This window comes from Physeter macrocephalus, chromosome 13 (genome assembly GCF_002837175.3).
Source record: "Physeter macrocephalus isolate SW-GA chromosome 13, ASM283717v5, whole genome shotgun sequence".
NCBI lineage: Eukaryota > Metazoa > Chordata > Mammalia > Artiodactyla > Physeteridae > Physeter > Physeter macrocephalus.
In genome coordinates, this window is record NC_041226.1 from 82,922,062 (window position 1) to 82,938,596 (window position 16,535).

At 66.2% G+C, this 16,535-nt stretch overlaps 1 protein-coding gene across 1 annotated transcript in view; it reads left to right on the forward strand.

The window, feature by feature from the left end:
- Nucleotides 1-270: 270 nt before the first annotated feature.
- The window catches only part of NOTCH1 (notch receptor 1), a 55,239-nt gene continuing 38,974 nt past the window's right edge, over nt 271-16,535 (forward strand). The window contains exons 1-2 of the mRNA XM_024126410.3: nt 271-402; nt 2,164-2,245. Of these exons, the coding sequence (XP_023982178.1) occupies nt 342-402; nt 2,164-2,245 (143 nt within the window). The 5' untranslated portion in view covers nt 271-341. The remainder of the gene's footprint in view (nt 403-2,163; nt 2,246-16,535) is intronic.

Genomic DNA, 16,535 nt, shown 5'->3' on the forward strand with positions numbered 1-16,535 from the left:
TGCGGAGGGATCGGCGGGGGCGGGACCCGGGGGCGGGGCCGGCGGGGCGGGGGCGGAGCGCACGGCGGCCCAGCGCCTCACTAGTGCCTCGGCCGTGGGAGGGAGCGCAGGGGTGCGGGGCGCGGGGCGCGGGGCGCGGGCGCAGCGGAGGAACGGTCGCGGGCGCGGAGACGGGCCGGCGAGGTCGCGAGAGCGCAGCGTCGCCCTCCAGCCAGGAAGGAGAGGGCAGTAGCGGGCCGCCACCGCCCGTGGGACGGTCCGGAGCGCGCGTGTGCGCCCGAGCCCCGCCGGCCGGGCGCAGGAGGCCGCCACCGGGCGCAGCGGGCAGCCGGCGGGCAGGCATGCCGCCTCTCGTGGCGCCCCTGCTCTGCCTGGCGCTGCTGCCCGCGCTCGCCGCACGAGGTAGGCGACCGCCCGCCGCGAGCCCGCAACTTTCCGCGCCTGCGGAAACTTTTGGCGGCGCCCTAGGCGCGCGCCCCGGGTGGCTGGGAGCGGGCGGCCAGGGTGGGGAGGGGTACCGGGCGACCTGGGGCAGGGTAGGGGCCGGAGTCCCGGGCTCGGGGAGAAGGACTGACCCTCCCCCGCTCCGCCTGCCCCATCGGGGCGGACTCACGCGGCTCGCGCCCGGAACCGAGTTTGGGGCCGGGTTTGAAGTCGGGTTTGAAGCCGGGCGTGGGCCTCTGGGGGCCCGGGAGACCCAGTCCTGGGCTCGCCCTTCGCCAGCCACGCGTGGGGCTCGCCGCCGGGGCGGGCGGACGAGCTGCCTACTACTTTTCGATTTGAATCGAGTCGGTTTTGGTTTCCTGTTGCTTTGGGGCCATTTATCTTTTTTCTTCGCCTCTTGCCTGCGCCGGGGGCGGATGTTGGGGCGTGGAGCGTGGAGCGTGGGGTCCGGGGCGCCGCGCTGGTCCTTACGGAGCCGCACTGCCGGACCCGGCCGCCGGGCGTGGTGGGCTGAGGGGAGTTGGGCGGGCCCCGGGGGCCCGGCCTCCTTCCCAAGTAAGAGAGTTTGCGCAGAGCCGGGGCGAGGGGCGCGGACCCAGGCGTCCCCGGGCTCCTGGCCGCCCCGCCCGCGGTGTCCCCTCCCCACGCCGGGTCTCTGCCCCCATCCTGGCTCACAATTTGGGGGGGGGCGTGCGTGCGGAAGACAGCTGCTACTGGTGGGACTTTCACTTTGTGGAGTTCAAGTTTGGAAATCTGGCGGGGGGGGGGGGCGGCGGGGGGGGGCGGGCATTCCTCTCTCCACTTCACATCAAGAGGATCTCCGAGGAATCGGATGGTGATTAATTCTTCTCTCCCCCTAAAAGTTGGAGGGAGTATTAGCTCCCCGGTTCCTGAAGATAGGGTTCCCCGGTTCCTGAAGATAGGGTTCGGTGTCACACCCCGGCCCGGCCCCCATGGGGGGCTTAATTTACATAGCCCGGGTAAGAGGGAGAGGGAGGGGCTTGATTAGTTGACCCCTTCCAGGGAATGGGGTCGAATTCCTTCCAAATGGAGCATCTTCATCCCCCTCCCCTGGGGGGGTGTGGGGGGGCTGCCGCTGAAGACGCCCGCCCTGGGGGGCTGGTATTGGGTGTCGGCGGAGGCGTGGAGGCGCGGCCCGGTCCCCAGGGTGCAGTCCGGGTGCCCCAGGAGGCGGCCTTGGCGCGACAATGGGCTGCTCTGATTCCTCCGGCCGGCGCTTTGTTGGCGGGAGGGGCAGCGGGCCTTGCAGCTGTCGCATTTTCCCACGAGCGGAGGAGCTGAGTGTGGCCAGGGCTGCCCACCCCCAACTCAGCGCCGCCCCCTCGAAGAACTTGTTTGAACAGCAAGACAATCCTGGTGGTTGGATAGGGGCCCCAGCCCAGCCAGGGTCCGCAGTGAAGACGGGGTGGGGAGCGTGGCCCGGGGTCATCCCAGCTTTCCTCCACTGCTGTCCCCGAGGCGTCTCAGGCCACCCCGCCTCCACTTTGAGCGCGACCTAGCCACCCGCCACCCATCGACGGGCTCCTCCTCCCTCCATTGCTGACCCCAGAACTCTGGGCGGAATGCTGAATCCCCTTGGGGTTCATGCCAGGCTTCCTGGGGCCCCCGGCCCCCAGCAACCCCATGACGGGAGGTGAGGGGTGGGCAGTGCCCCTTGGGGTGCTGGCCAGGCTGACGTCGCCCTTCGCCTCTTCCCAGGCCTGCGATGTTCCCAGCCCGGCGAGACCTGCTTGAATGGCGGGAGGTGTGAAGTGTTCCCCAACGGCACCGAGGCCTGTGTGTGAGTATGCGCCCCTGCAGGGACCTGTTGCTTTGTCGGGAGCAGAGCCCCTGCCTTCTGCAGCGGGCCAGCAGGGACAGAACACTAGGCCATTGTCTTCTGGAGATGGCCCAGAAGGCTGGGCGCGGTCACGTGCTAGCTTTATTGGACAAAGTCTGGCAATTACTTAATCGCCAGCAGTTATGCTGCGTGTGGAGCTGGCCTGGCCCATAGAGGTTGGAGCGCTCCTTTGTGGGCCACCTCAGGCTCCCGGGGCCTAGGTGGGAATCGCTGGTACCCCATTTCTTTCCGAAGTCCCTGAGAAACAATTTGACCTGCCAGGGAGGCTCTGGAGCATCTGTAGAGAGGCCCAGCCCTCGCCGCCCTGCCAACCGGGCAGTACCTCTCCTGGGCAGGTGAGCACCTCCTGGGCAGGTGACGCCGCTCAGCAAGAAAGTGACTCTTGCAAAGCCGAACCCACCTTTCGCAGCCCTCTGCCTCCCCTGCCCACTTCTCTCTGGCCTCAGGTGAGGTTGGCGAAGGGAAGCTGGAACTCGTCTTGTTGGCTGTGCCCACCTCCGTTGGGTGTGGGGGTGGGAGTGCCTGCCAGAAACTTGGTTTCTGTCCTGGCATCTGCAGCTCTGGCCTCCTAACAGGCTGGCCTTTCCCCTTCCCAGCCTTGGGTCCTCAGCTGTGAACCGGGGTCTGTGGTCGGGTAATCTGGTTAGAATCTGCTGCCTGGCTGCCTGCCTCTGAGTACCGTTCAGCCTCAGGGAAGTTTTTCTGCGGTGACTGATGCCCTTCAACTTGAGTTCGTCCCTGATGGGAATAATGAGGAGGCGCTTGGTGGCTGGAGAAACGCCCCCGTCCCCAGGCTGCCGAAGTGGCGTGCCCTCATTCCAACTGCTGAGGACCCATTCCCTTGACAACCCCCAGCCCGGGCTCACTGCCGCCCAGCCAGTGGGCAAGCAGCCCCTCCTTCTACTGCCTCCCACCCTCCCCAGACTGAAGCCAATTAAGCAGGTCTCTGAGCAGTTTAATGGACAAAGCGCATTGTGTCTTTGTCAGACGCTAATGAATGCGCACTCCTTTTTTTTTTTTTTTTTTTTTTTTTTTTGCTTTTTGGGGGCCTTTTTCTCCTGCAGAAGCCTCACCGACGCTTGATGCCCTAAATCTTGTTTCCTTTCATTCAGAGACCGACAGCTGGGATTCAGTGGAAGTGCAGTGGCTATTGTTGGGGAGGTGGATTAATGCTGGGTGATTAATTATGCGTGGCTTCCCAGAATGCAGACTCCTTCCCTGCCGCCCCTCGAGCTCCTGCTACAGCTTGGCCGCTCGGCTCACTGGGGTGTGTGTGTGTGTCTGTGTGTAGGGGCGGGCGGGGGGCAGCCTCCGCGTTTCTGCAGAGGGCTTTGGGAGGGTGGGGGGGAGTGCTGTGCTGGGGAAAGTGGGAGCAGTCTCTTCTCGTATGACCGGGGAGCCGGGACAGCCCGGGGCCTCCCGGGGCCAAAGCTCCAGCCGAGTGTTGCCTGGGCGGGGAAGGGGGTGCCTTGGGGTACAGGCTGCTGCGGCTTACTCGCTGGCCTCAGGGTGAGGCACTTCAAGGGGACGGGGGCGTGCTCTCCCGCTCTCCAAGCCTGGGCACTTTGGGAGTCCTGCCCCCCCAAGACGGCCAGGGATCAGGGCTGTGGTGTTGGCCTTTCTCCTCCCTTGGGCCCGGCGCCCCGCCCCCCCTTGGCGGGAAGCCTGCCTGTCTGGCCTGGCACCCGGCCGGGCTCGGCACACAGAGACCCCATTGTGCACACCCCACAGATCCACTTGGAAGATGAACGGAAGCGCCGTCCTTGGAGGCCGCACCGCTGGGCACCCCGGGTGGGAGGCAAGGGTGTCAGAGCCGCGGCCGGCCGGCCGGTCCCTGCTGTGCAGAGGCGTGGGTCCAGGCCCACCGGGCAGTTTGGGGGCCGCTGCGGCCACCCCGGGGCCTGTGCCTTCCTGCTCTTGTCCATCACCCAGCGTTGCGCGGAGGCCCCGGGGCTCTGCTCACGGGGGAGGCCCTGCTCTCCCAGCTGAGGCGGAGCCGCTTTCTTTCCTCCGAGGTGTCGGGGTGCAGGGGCTTCTGGAGCCCCTGCCGACCTGGCTGTGGGTTCCAGCTCGGCAGCATCCAGCCAGGACCCTCAGGAAGTCCCTCGGCTTTCTTGTTAGTTTGCTGGCTCCCGCGTGGCCGGGGCGTGGGAAACGGTGGTGTCACTGTGCCTGGCGCCTTGATAGCAGGTGACTCATATGTTTCCACCCCAAAGAGAAGGAACCTTCCCCAGAAGCTGCCAGTCAGGTGTCTACGGGGCTCGGGATGGGAAAAAGAGGTTCGTGCTGGTGTGAAGGCCCTCCGGGAAGTCACGGAGAGCCGGTGCCCGGCTGGCCAGTGGCCGTGGCGGGAAGGCTGCGCGTCCGCGTGGGCAGAGTGCTGTCTCTGGACGGTGGCCGTGTGTGGTGGCCCGGTGGCCTGGGGGGCAGGCTAAGGCGGGTCTTTGCGACCCTCTGCGCATCTCCAGCCTCCGTGCCGCCCCATCAATACCGAAGTGGGCCCCCCCTCTTTCCTTTTGATTGGGGTGGCGGCGTGGGAAGGCCTCCGGGGGCTGCCGTCTGTGGGGTGAGCGTGCGTTTTTCGTCTGAAAGGCTTGCTGGCGGGGGGGTGCTGGGCTGGGAGCTGAGGCCCCAGGATGGCTCAGATGCTTCCCCCTGCCTGCGAGAAAGTCAGCATTTTACCGGGGCGTCTTCCAGGTGATTGCAGAAGCGGGGTGCACCGTCGTCGCGCCCGGAGTACCCGGGAGGGAAGTCCGGCCGGCCGGCGTGTGGTGGTCCTCAGCTTTGGACGATCCTGTATTTGAGGCCTGGCTCTGCCACCCAGTGGCTTCGTGACCTCAGGCCGTCGGGTCACCTGAATCCGGACCCCCCGCCCAAGTCTGTCATTCGGGGCTGACCCCCGATTGATCTCTCGGTGATGCATAAGGTTGCGTAAGAGGGGCACGCAGCAGGCACAGGGCAAGGGTCCGTTTCCTCCCTGTCTTCTCCTTTTGAGTTGATGCTGCCGGTTTCAGGATCCTCATTTGAGAGTGTTTCGTTGGCTGACCGAGTTAACTCAGAGAACCCAAAAGGTGCAGCCTGCTGGGCCCGGGCCGGCGTGCTGCCTGGGAGGGGCTGGCCGATTCGGAGGACTTTATGGCCCACTTTGGCCCCCATCGGTGCCTTCCTTGTTTGCTTCTGCGGTTCTGCGCGCCTGTCGTGTGCTGGGCTCTGCTCTGGACTTGGGCACCGTGGGCTCAGGGCAGACACAGCCCCTGCCCTCGTGGAGTCCACTTTCTGGTGTGGGGGCAGGAGAGGCAGCCTATGAACATGTGACGTGTCAGGTGGAGGTGAGCACGGTGGGTGGGGCTCGGAGCAACCCCGTAACCATGGGGACCAGGCGTGTAACGGAGCACAGAGAAGGTGACGCCGGGCCCCAGCATCACACAGCGCAGGGCGGAGCCCAGCCCTAGCTCTTTCTCCAGAGCGTGTGTTCCTGACCACTGCCGCGTCCTGCCTGCACTGCCCCGGGCCCTCGCTGGCCATTCTGTGAGGAAGCAGGGCGGGGACGACAGTTTCCCTTAAAAGAGGAGGTTCAGAGGGTCGGGTGGAAGTGGCTCGGCTGCCCGGCTGCAGAGGGATGGAACGTTTTGCGTCTCTGTCACCCGGTCCGTCGGTTTCCAGTGAGTCACCTGCGAGCCTTGGGCGGGGCGTGGGGTGGGGGTGGGGCGGGACAGGTTAATTCTCATCCTCACTCCTCGGCTGAGAGCGAACCAGGTCTGTACAGGACTTCCTCTGTTTATGCAGGGCCCGGGCTCCAAGGACGCAGGGTTAGAAAAACACACGGTAAACGCACAGCGTCAGCTAGAAAGCTTCACCTCCTGCCTCTGGCTGCAGAGGGACATCAAGGAGCACGCGATCCCTGCAGGAAGGTGCCTTCTGGGGCCTGGCCCTGCCTCTTGACAGCAGCCAACGTTTTTTCCATTGAGAAAATGATAGTGACGTGTTTTAACAAAGAGAAAAAAAGAACACTGTGCCCTTAGCTGGAAGCGAGTGGGGCAGGGCAGACAGCTGATGGAGGAGAAGCTCTTCATCAGGACAGCTGAGTGGGGTCTGGGGGGCGGGGGGCGGGGGCTGGGGGCTGGGACCCCGGGAAGCTGGAGTGGAGGGGCGGGGGGCAGGTCCCGAGGGTGTCACGGCTCCACTCCCCGAGTGCCGGGTGGCAGTCCGAAGGTCCCATGGGAACTGGGACTGGCCCTCTTCCTCCTTGCCTGTGACTCTGATGGGTGGCCATGGCTGTCGCTGGCAGGTGGGGCCCACTGGGCAGTGCCGGGCTGGGCTGGGGGGTTGCGCCCCCCCTGGGGTGGGGAGGGCACCTTTCCTGCTTCGTGTCTTGTCTATAAATAGCGAAAGGATGTGGCTTTGCAGAGTTGATTGAGCTTCTTGATTGCTTTCCTCAATAACGTAACGATGACACCTCCACGCAGAGACAGCGGTTTTTATCCGGCCTCGTAAGACCCCCGGCAGACTTTTCTTCACCAGGCTCCTACCCCCGTGGGGTGGTGGCCAGCTCTGCTTTTTTCTAAACACCCAGCTTCCCCAGGTGGGGAGAACTGAGGCTGAGAGATGAAGAGGCTGGGAAAGGGGGTGGGGTCTGAGGCCAGCTTGCATCAGCTTTTGCCTTCGTGTACGGGCATATCCAGAACTTTTCAGACTCTTTCCAGAGGCTTTCGTGAGTGGCTGGCTTCGGGGCATCACGACGGCGGGTCAGGATGTGTTTGACGGTCCTGAAGCTCCTGGCGGGGCTGTCTCTGGTGGGCCCCACCTCATGCCCCGCCGCAGACGATCTAGCAGACGCAGAGCCAGCTGGCTCTGGTTTGCTGTGCCCCCTCGGACTCGCGTCTCCTTTCTGGGCCCCAGGTTCCTCCTCCGTACGTGAGGGTGTGGGGTTGGGTGGCCCCTGGAGCTCCCTTCCAACTGCCTCCCCGCAGGACCCTGGGACGGGCCTGTAGCTGCCCGGATGGTGGCAGCGGGCAGCAGTGTGGTGGGAGAGAGGTGGACAGGCGCCCAGGAGTCAGGCCTGGCAGCGCAGCAGGGCAGCTGCCGCCCGTCTGGGGCCAGCTCTGGGCTCTGGTGTCCTTGCCGCCTGGCCCGCTGGGCTGGGGACACACCCACTAGAGAGGGAGCAGTGATTGACAGGTACTGCACAGGAGGGGCTGGCAGGCAGAGGAAGGCCCTTTGCCAGAGTGGCTTCTGTTGGCTTCTCCCCCGGCATCTCCTCTCTCGAGGCCTCGCCACCCTCCCCGACTCCGCCGTCTGAGAACACAGCGAGCTGACAACTAGATTGCGGGGGCATCGATATTTGCTTTTTGGTGGTCAGTTGCACATATCCTGAGTTTTATGATTTTAGCTGTTTAAAGTGTACGTTTCAGCGGCAGTCGGTACATTCACAGGGTTGTGGAACCATCACCTGTATCTAGTCCCAGAGCTTTTTCATCACCCGGAACAAACTCCCGTACCCATGAAACAGGCACGCGCCTTTCTCCTCCCGCCGGCCCCTGGCGAGAGCACTCGTCTGCTATCTGTCTCTGGCGTTACCTGTTCTGGACGTTTCACACGCGTGGAATCATGCCTCTCCTCTCTCTCACCCGTCTTCTTTCGCTCCGTGTGCGTGTCCGTGCCTCGCTCCTCTGGGCACTGGACTTGCCCTGCCTGAGACTGTCAGGGATTGGCTGGCGGTGGCACCAGCTTCCTGGTCCTTACGCGGTCTTGGACAGAAGTCCGGAGGAGGTGGGTGTTGGGGTGGTGGGTGTGCGGAAGGCTTCCTGGAGGAGTTGGCGCTCCTTTCTGTGCCCGTGTGGCCGCCCGCCTGGCAGCCACGGAGCCCCCTCGAGTGGGGCCCGGCACATATGGGTGTATTCGTTCGGATGGCCCAGCGTGCCCGCGGTCCCAGCCTGCTCGGGGCTCCACGTCAGTTTGCGGCCTCGGCTCCCGCCCCTGGGCCTTGGCTGGCACTGGCCGAGCGCCAGTGGGCCCAGAGGAGGGGCACACGGGGCTCCAGGGCCAGCGCCCCACCTGCCCGGCGTTAGGAATGCGAGGGGAAAGCGGACTTTTATTGAGCACTTACTAGGTGCTGGGGCTGGGGCTGGGGCCGGGCGGGCAAGGCGGACGCAGGCCCGGCCTGTGTAGGAGAAGGAGGCTCGTTGTTTCAGAGCCAGACTTCAGGGCAGGCGCCTTAACGGCCTGCGGTGCGAGGCCAGTGCTGCGGGCACACCCCGCCCGGGTGCCCCAGGCCTGCCGCGGCCTTGGAGTGAGTCCACCGTGGGGACAGAGGGCAGATGGCCTGGGACAGTTCGGCAGGCGGCGCTGCCGCAAGGCAGAGGAGCCGCTAGGGGCAGCGGGGTGGGCGGTAAGGCTTTGGACGTGTTGGGGAGCAAGGCTGAGACCCTCGGCCATTGCCCACGTCATCTGCCTGCTTCCCGGCCTTTCCCTGGACCCTCAGGGTCGGCTCAGAGTTACCGGCGTGTCCCTCTAGCGGGAGGCACTCAGCCTTGTGTGAGAGGAGAGGGGGCCAGGGGTCTGGCCCTTTGCTCTTAGCCACAGATGGGTCCCCTCCAAGTGGCCCTCGAGGCTCAGGGAGGCTCCGTGTTTCCTACAGGGCACCAGAGGGGCCCGCGGGCCCTTGAGAAAGTGGCCCTCCTACGACGTTAGCATCTGGCTACCTGCTCGGCCCCAGTGGGGAGGGTCGAGCTGGTGCCCGCATCTCAGGTGGGGGTAGCTCTCTGTGCCTCTCTGGGACGCATGGAACCACGGGAAGAGAACCCCTTCCCAGGGTTTCACCATCGAGTGGTCCCTTCTTGCTGAGGGTCTCCTCCCCACCCGCACCCTCTGCCCCTGCGGTGGAAGCATTCTGGGAAAGGGGGCCCTCGACCTCGCCGTCCACTCCCCCAGGCTTGGGGGCAGGGGCCATCATCCTGTCGTCCACACTCTGGAGTGTATTAGGTTAAGCATTGCCTGCTCCCCGCTCCCTTCCTGACGCCAAGCTGCTGCCTTGAGTGGGCACCCATCAGGGCGGGTGAGGACACCTCCAGAGGGCCCGGCCTCTCCTGCCAGGCAGCGCACCCCACTCTGCGGCTCAGGCCTCCCGGGGCCCCCTGCCACGTGCTGCACTGTGAGGTCTTGGGCTCTCCTGGGCTGGGGCTGGGGGCCGTCTTTGGAGGTCTGACCTGGAGCCTCTCTCCGCCTGAGCGATGGCGGCAGCCCTCTGGGGCCCTCACGGTTTCCTGGAAGGAGTGCCCGGGGTCCTGGCTCCCAGCGGGCCTTGATGGGGGCGGGGGATGCCCTGGGGAGGCCTCACCTCCAACGCCTACACGGCGGTTCCCAAACCTGAGAGTCGCTCGGGCAGGCCGCCAGCCCCTGCCAGCCTTGATCTGGGAGTCCTCGTGGGGCAGGTGCCAGGCCTAAATGCTGCTCCAGAACCTGCACCCACAGAGCTCACCCCCACCCCACGGCTGCCCGGGGACAGGTGGGTGCCGGCTGGGAGCCGCTCTCACCGGCAGTAGGCCAGGCCCAGGCCCAGCTCTGTTGTCGGGATTTTGGCCAAAGAAACGGCCACGTTGCGACCCTGCCGCGCGCAGTCCGGCCTGGCTCCGTGAGTGTGGGAGCCTCGTCCCCGCCCGTCCAGCCTGCTCCGTCTGTCACCGGGCTGGGTGTCAGTCGTGTGTCTCTGAAGGGCTTGAATTGGTTGCTCTTCTCAGCTGGGTAAACGGTCCCTTGTCCCTCTGTTGACACTGTGATTTGCTGAACAAACTCTCGCCGCACAGGTGGCACGAAAGGCCAGCCTCACCCAGCCCAGCCGAGGCCCCGTGCAGGCGGGTCCCGCGTCGTCACGTGGACCTTAGCGTGAGGGCGGTGGCCTAGGGAGCGGGGCTGAGGGTCTGAGGCACGCTGGATGGGGCCAGGCAGCTGGAGGCTGGGAAGATCCCCGGCTCTGGGCCTGGTGCCAAGGTGCCGCTTGGGCCCCGGGGCCGACCCCTTCTCCGGGGATCCTTCCCGGCCTCCCGCCTCCTTCACCCCACGATCACGGGCCAGCACGCGTCACAGCCGAGCGGCGGCCCCTCTGCCGGGCCCCGGGGAGGCCCCCTGCCCCGTTTCAGCATCGGCCAGCCTGCTGGGCCCCAGAAGCTGCCGGGAGGTCGTGGCGCTGCCCTGGACCCCGGCCGCCCCGGCAGATCGTCGAGGGCCCACGGGGGGACGCGTGTGCGAGGAGGTGGGCGGCAGCCTCTGGGAAGATCTGTCAGCACCCCAGCGGCAGGGCCTGGGGCGCGGGGACCTGCCTCCCACCGTTTCCTCTCTGTTTCGGTTGTTGATAAGCGGAAACTGCACAGTTACTGGAAATGAGAGGTTTGGGGGAGAAGCCAGAGTTCCGAGTGTGTGTGTCTTTCCCTGAGAGCTTTTCAGTAAGAGCGATGCTGAGGGAAAGGCCGCGCCGGGGCGGAGCCACGCGGGGGCCCGGCCACACTTCCGCCCCTTGGGGCCTCCGTCTCCCGTCCGACCGTCCAGAGGGCTGGGGGAGGTGACTACCTCTGGGCCCTCTGGGTCAGCCGAGGGCCTCATCACCCGGCTCCCCAGGCCGGTACCGGCTCCTAGGGGGCGGCCCCACGGGGCGGGGCTCCCCTCACTTCCTCCTCCGGGGTCAGGATGAGGGTGGCCCCAGGCCTGTCTGGTTGAGAGCCAGACGGGGGAGGCCAGGCAGGGCTGTGTGTCCCGGCATCCACCATGGCAGGGGCCCAGACCATGGTGGCGTCCTCCCGGGTGGTCCAGGGTCCAGGGCCGGCACAGCGTAGGCACTCGGCAGGTATGTGGCGTGCACGCCTGGTTGAGGGCCGCAGCCGTGGGCACGGAGCAGGGGGTGGAGGCAGGTGGGCAGATCCAGGTTTCTGGAAGGCCCGGCTTGCAGCACACAGGGAGGCTCGGTCTGAGCCCGTTGCCCAGCACTGGGCTTCCCCCGTTCCACGCTGCTCCCGCCCGGCCGGGCTGCGATGGCGCGGTCACCCATAGCGCGGCCTGTGCCGGGCTGTGTGACCTTGAGCTGCTCACTCCCCTCTCTGAGCGCCCCTGTGAGAAGTATCGCAGATCGGTGCCACCACGTGGGATTGATCCCGATGGGATGTGTCGGCCTAGCTTTACTCCACGCTGGAGCTTCTTCCTAATACTCCGAGGCCTCGTCCAGAAAGCTCTCCCAGAGACCAGCCGAGCTCGGCATTTGGGCGAGGTCGCGCACGGGCAGGAGGTCATCATGCCCCACCCGAGAACCTACTGCTTTCCCCGCAGGGAAGAGCCCCCCAGACGGCCCTAGACCCACACCAACTGGCCCAGGATGCCCGGGTGGCCCCAGGGTGTGACAGTGCAGGCCCGTCCCACGCAGGCCTGGGTGCAGCTGGCAGGATTCTGTCTTCTGGTGTTTGCTGTGTCCCCCGGTGCCTTGGGGACTGTGCTGGGCCTGGGGTGAGAGCGAGGGCTATAAGTGGATGGCCAGGGGTACCGTGGGCCCGTGTGCAAGCCTGCGGGGGACGGGAGCCTGGGGGGGCACGGGAACCTGGTGGTCTGCCTTGGGTGGGGTGGGTGGCGGTAGGCAGGTGGCCTGCCTGAGCTGGGAGAAGGGTCCAGAGAGAGGGGCGCTGGTGGTGGGGGCCCTGGGATCCCACGGAAGCCTGCGCCCTGGGCTGCGGCTTAGTCAGGGGCCAGCTCTCCTTTGGCCTGGCCTGGGGATGGCTGGCTGTGGCCTCCATCCCCTCCGTCCCCAGAGCCAGACGAGACAGGAAGGAAGGCCACGCAGGCACTGTGGGTGAGGGTGGTGACAGGTGTCCGGCACTGGTGGGACCCTCCTGCTGCCCGGAAGGGGTGCGGGGGAGCCGGGGCCCAGAGCAGTCCCACCCACCGGCTGGGAGCTCCCCAATTCCCAGGCTTCTCACCCAGACACCTCCCCCCGACTCTGGGGTTTTGAGTTTCAGCTGATCTTGCGGGGTTGTAAGAATGCATTGTCTGCCCCGGCCCTCCCGGTCTGGGGGGGAGAGCAGGCGGTCAGGCAAGAAATCCAGGCTGCGGGGGGCAGGGGGTGGGGGACAGCTGGGGTGCAGGGGACCCACACATTCCCTCTCTACCCAGGGAGCTCCTTCTAGCCCTTTAGCTGCCTCTCGGGGGGGCGGCTGTGCTCTGACTGCGCCTTGGGGGCCGGAGAGGTTAAGAGCTGCATTCACATCCAGGTGCCGCCGTGGGCATAACCTGGCTGAGCCCCGCTTTCCTCATCTGTAAAGCGGGCCCGGTGTGTCCCTGCAGGGCTGTTTCGAGAGTAAGACGAGATACAGCCGGCAGAGTCCAAGTAGGTCCGGGAGTTGGGGAGGGGTGTCCGCAGCTCCTTCATTCTGGGACCCATGTCAGGGGGTCCTTGGTGTCCTTCCCCTGCATTCTCGACCAGACGCTGGACACAAGCGGGGCTGCCCCCAGCGTCCGCCCTGGTCAGCGGGAGAGGACAGGAGCGCCGCCGGGCCACCCTTCCCTCTTCCTGAACCCCCGGGACGGCATCTGCTCCTGAGAGCAGAGGCGGGAAGTTGCAGAATGGTTTCTGGCTTCGGTGCGGAGCTCGGTCTGCAGTTGCTGACTTAATTAATCGAGTTTTGGATTAAGCCCTCCCCGTGGCGCCAGGCTGCGCGCGCATCCATCCCTTCCTCGCGTCCGAGCGTCTGGGGACGCAGGTCTGGCTCCGTCCTCCTTGGGAGCAGAGACCCCCGGCAGCTGTGGGGATCCCTGGCAGTCGGGGGCGGCAGGCTCGTCCACGTGGGTCTCGGGGGGCCGTTGGGGTGAGCCCAGGGAAGGACGCGCATTCCAGCCTTGCTCCAGCTTCAGGCTCCATCTTCTGGGGGTGGTTGGTAAATTCCCCCGGCAGAGTGGGGGTGCTGGGGGGCAGCAGGCTTTTCTCACACGCCCAACAGCCCCCGGGGCTCTCTCGGGACAGCCCGTTCCCGGGACACCCTGGCCCTGCTGGCTGTGCCTTTTGCAGTGTCGGGGGGGGTGGGGGCTGGCCAAGCAGCGGCCGTCCCTGCCCCATGGGTGGGTCTGGGTTGCCTCTGCCCGCTGCAGCTGGGCCATCTCCGGGAAGCCGCTTGACCTCTGCACCGGCCCTTCCGTCCCTTCAGACGGGCGAGCCACTTCCCACGTCAAGGGTGGGGCAGCTCTGAGCGCTGCGGGGGGCCGTGAGCCACGGGCGGGCATTGTTTTCCCTGCAGTGGGAAAGGTGGCTTCCCGGGAGGACGGCTTCCGTCCCACACACAAAGGGTTTCCCCGTGCTCCGGCACTTCCTATTTCCAGCATATTTTAAACCATCCAAAGATGCAACTTGGGAGAAACATTCAAGACAAAGAGCGGAGAGTGCTGGGGGCAGCTGCTGGGACCGGGTGCTCTCCACACCCCACCCGCCCGGGACCAGGCTTCCTCCTCGCCCGCTGCCGCCGCCATTCTGGGCTGAGGGTCACTGTTGTTCGGGGTTGGCGTCTGTCTGCACCAGACCTGGCTGGTCCCTTTCCAGGGTCCTGGTCCCTTTCCAGGGTCCTCATCCCTCTGCAGCCCTGACTGCCCTTCTCCTCCTTCCCGAGGCCCTGGGAGCCAGGGCGGGGACACTCCCGCCCACCCCCACCCCCACCCCCGCAGCTTTGAGCTGCCCCAGCCCAGCGGCTGCACAGGCTGAGGGAGACCACAGCTCAGCCGGGTGCTGGCTGGCCCCCCTGCAGTCACTTCCTGGGGCAGTGGGGCGGCAGATCGGGCAAGGGGGCAGCAGTCCCACACTGTAGCCTCCAGACCCACGGAGGGCCGACCACGCTCCGGGCTGACCAGGCACACCCCGTCTGACCCATGCCCTGGGGGTGGGGGGGGGTACCCCCTGGTGCAGAAAGGGGCAGAGACGAGGGGAGCGCAGAGGGCCGTCTTCCGGGTGCCCCTCGGGCACAGCAGAGTCACAGCTGGGACCCAGCCTGTCCCTCAGACAGGTATCTGGACACAGGATCCTGCAGGCTTGAAAGAAACCTGGGGGCTTCGCTGTGGCTCTCCTTCCTGGGGACTCTGGGGAGGTGAGGGCGAGGGGCCGTCGGGGTCACCGGGCGCCCTCTCACCCTGGCTCTCATGTCTCCCCGGGGGGCTCCGTTCCCCGGAGCTGAGTTGTCCTGGCTGTTCCCAGTGAGGAAGGACCCCAGGACCCCGGGTGGGCGCAGCGGGGGGGTGGCCAGCAGGTGTCACCGAGCACGCACCCACACCTGCCGTGAGCACATCATCCATTAGCAGCTGGTGCCTCCTGGAAGGTGTGACCCCTCAACTGGGATATGGGGGGCCTTGGACCGGCCTCTGCCCAGAGGAGCCCAGGACCGCCCCCCCATGCCTTTGCCAGGAGCGCAGTTGGGCTCCTTGACCCCGCCCCCTCTGGGGGAAGAGCTGGGGACCCAGAGTCTGGCACCTCCCTGTCCTGCTCTCTCCTGGCCTCAGTCTCCCTGTTCAGTCTGCAGGTGGCCCCAATCGCCTGGGCTGGGACAGGGGTCTCAGAACCTCCCGGCCAAGCTGCCCAGGGGTGGGCGGGCCTGCCTGCCTGCCTGGTGGTGGGCCTTAGTGTTCTTTGTTCAGCACCACGGACCACCTCTGGGCAGGAACGCGGGTACCAGGATGAGCCATCCATGCTCCCTGGCCCCCGTCATCAGGGGCCCTGGTGACACTGTGGGTTGGAGGGTCCTGGGCAGAAAGCCTGTGAGAGGAGGCTGTGCTGGTGTGGGGAGAGGGCTTCTCGGCCGGAACCCACTGCAGGTGGAGCCGGGCCAGGCTGTGGGGTGGGAGGGGCCTTCGGCTGTGGGACCCACCACTTGGGGACGGGACCCCAGCCCCTGACTCAGCCTCCCTGGGAGCAGGTGGCTTGGTGGCCCCCAGCTTGGGGGCGGGTGTTTGGGAAGGGTAACACGCCCCCCGCCCTTGTTGCTTGTGAGTAACCACGCTGCCCTCCGCGGCCAGAGGAAACTTTGGACTTCAGAGGCGGCGGGAAGATGGGCTGGAACGGACGCTGGTGGAGGGGCTGTCCCAGGGGCGCGCGGGGGGGGGTCTGCCTTCCCTGCTGCTCCGAGGACAGGTGGAGCCAGGTGAGAACAGGACAGCTGCAATCAGCCGGGGGCCCCTTCCCCCTGGGGCTCAGGGTGCAGGCTGCCTGTGGGGGGGCCAGGGCCCAGGGACCTGCAGAGCCGTCCCTTTCTGTGTTGGGTGGCGCGGCCCCTGCCCACCTTTGGGGTGCAGGCTCCGGGCCCTGCAGATGTGGCCTCCGGCCGGGGTTACAAGCTCGTGCTGCACGTCCTGGCCCCCAGGCAGCGTGGGGTGGGGCGGGGCCCTCTGTGCCCGGGGAGCCCTTGTGTCCCTCACGGCTTTCCTTAAACAGGCGCACCTCCCCTGGTGCAGCGAACATGTTCCCGGGGACGCGTCGGTGACTTGCGTGCAGATCAAATCCCGCAGCGCTGGCTAGAGCGAGAGTCTCCTCTGCCCACGTGGCCAGGTTGCCTCTGCGTGGGGCCTTCTGTGAGCCCACGCGGTGCCCTCGACCCCCTCCCCGCACTCACAGGAAACCGAGGCCCGGGCAGGCGGGGCACACCACAGAGCCGGGGCAGGCAGAGCGGAACGAGGTCCCCCTCGGCCCCCAAAGTCCCTTTGACCGAACTGTGTCTCACCCATCCACTGGGGGAGCCCCCAGGATGCCCCTCCCTGGGGCACCTGTGTCCCTCCTGCAGAAGGAAGGAGGGCAGCAGCACATCACCGATCCCCCGCCCCTCCCGGCCAGGGTGCAGGGCCTGTGCTCACCCCTGGCTCTGCCCCACTGGACCGGAAACTCCTTGAGGGCAGAACTGAGTAAATCCCTCCTCAGTACTGAGTCCCTCCCCCTTGGAATTGAGGGGAGGAGGGGAGCTGTCATCTGTCCCCTGGGGGCAGCAGATGGCCTGCTTAACTTAGAAAGGAAAACAGCACAATTTAGAATTAGTCCCGGGTGAAAGGGTGAAAGGTCGAGGCAACATCTGCCTCGGGATGCTTCTTTCTGGGGTTGCATTTCTATGGAGCAGCGCTGGCGGGGTGTGGCGGGGAGGGCCGAGCGGGCACAGTGGAAATTTTGAGGCGGGAACAAAGCTCCAGGCCGGGCGGGCGGGACCGCAGCCATTTGGTGCTCCTCCTCTGGGCGTGG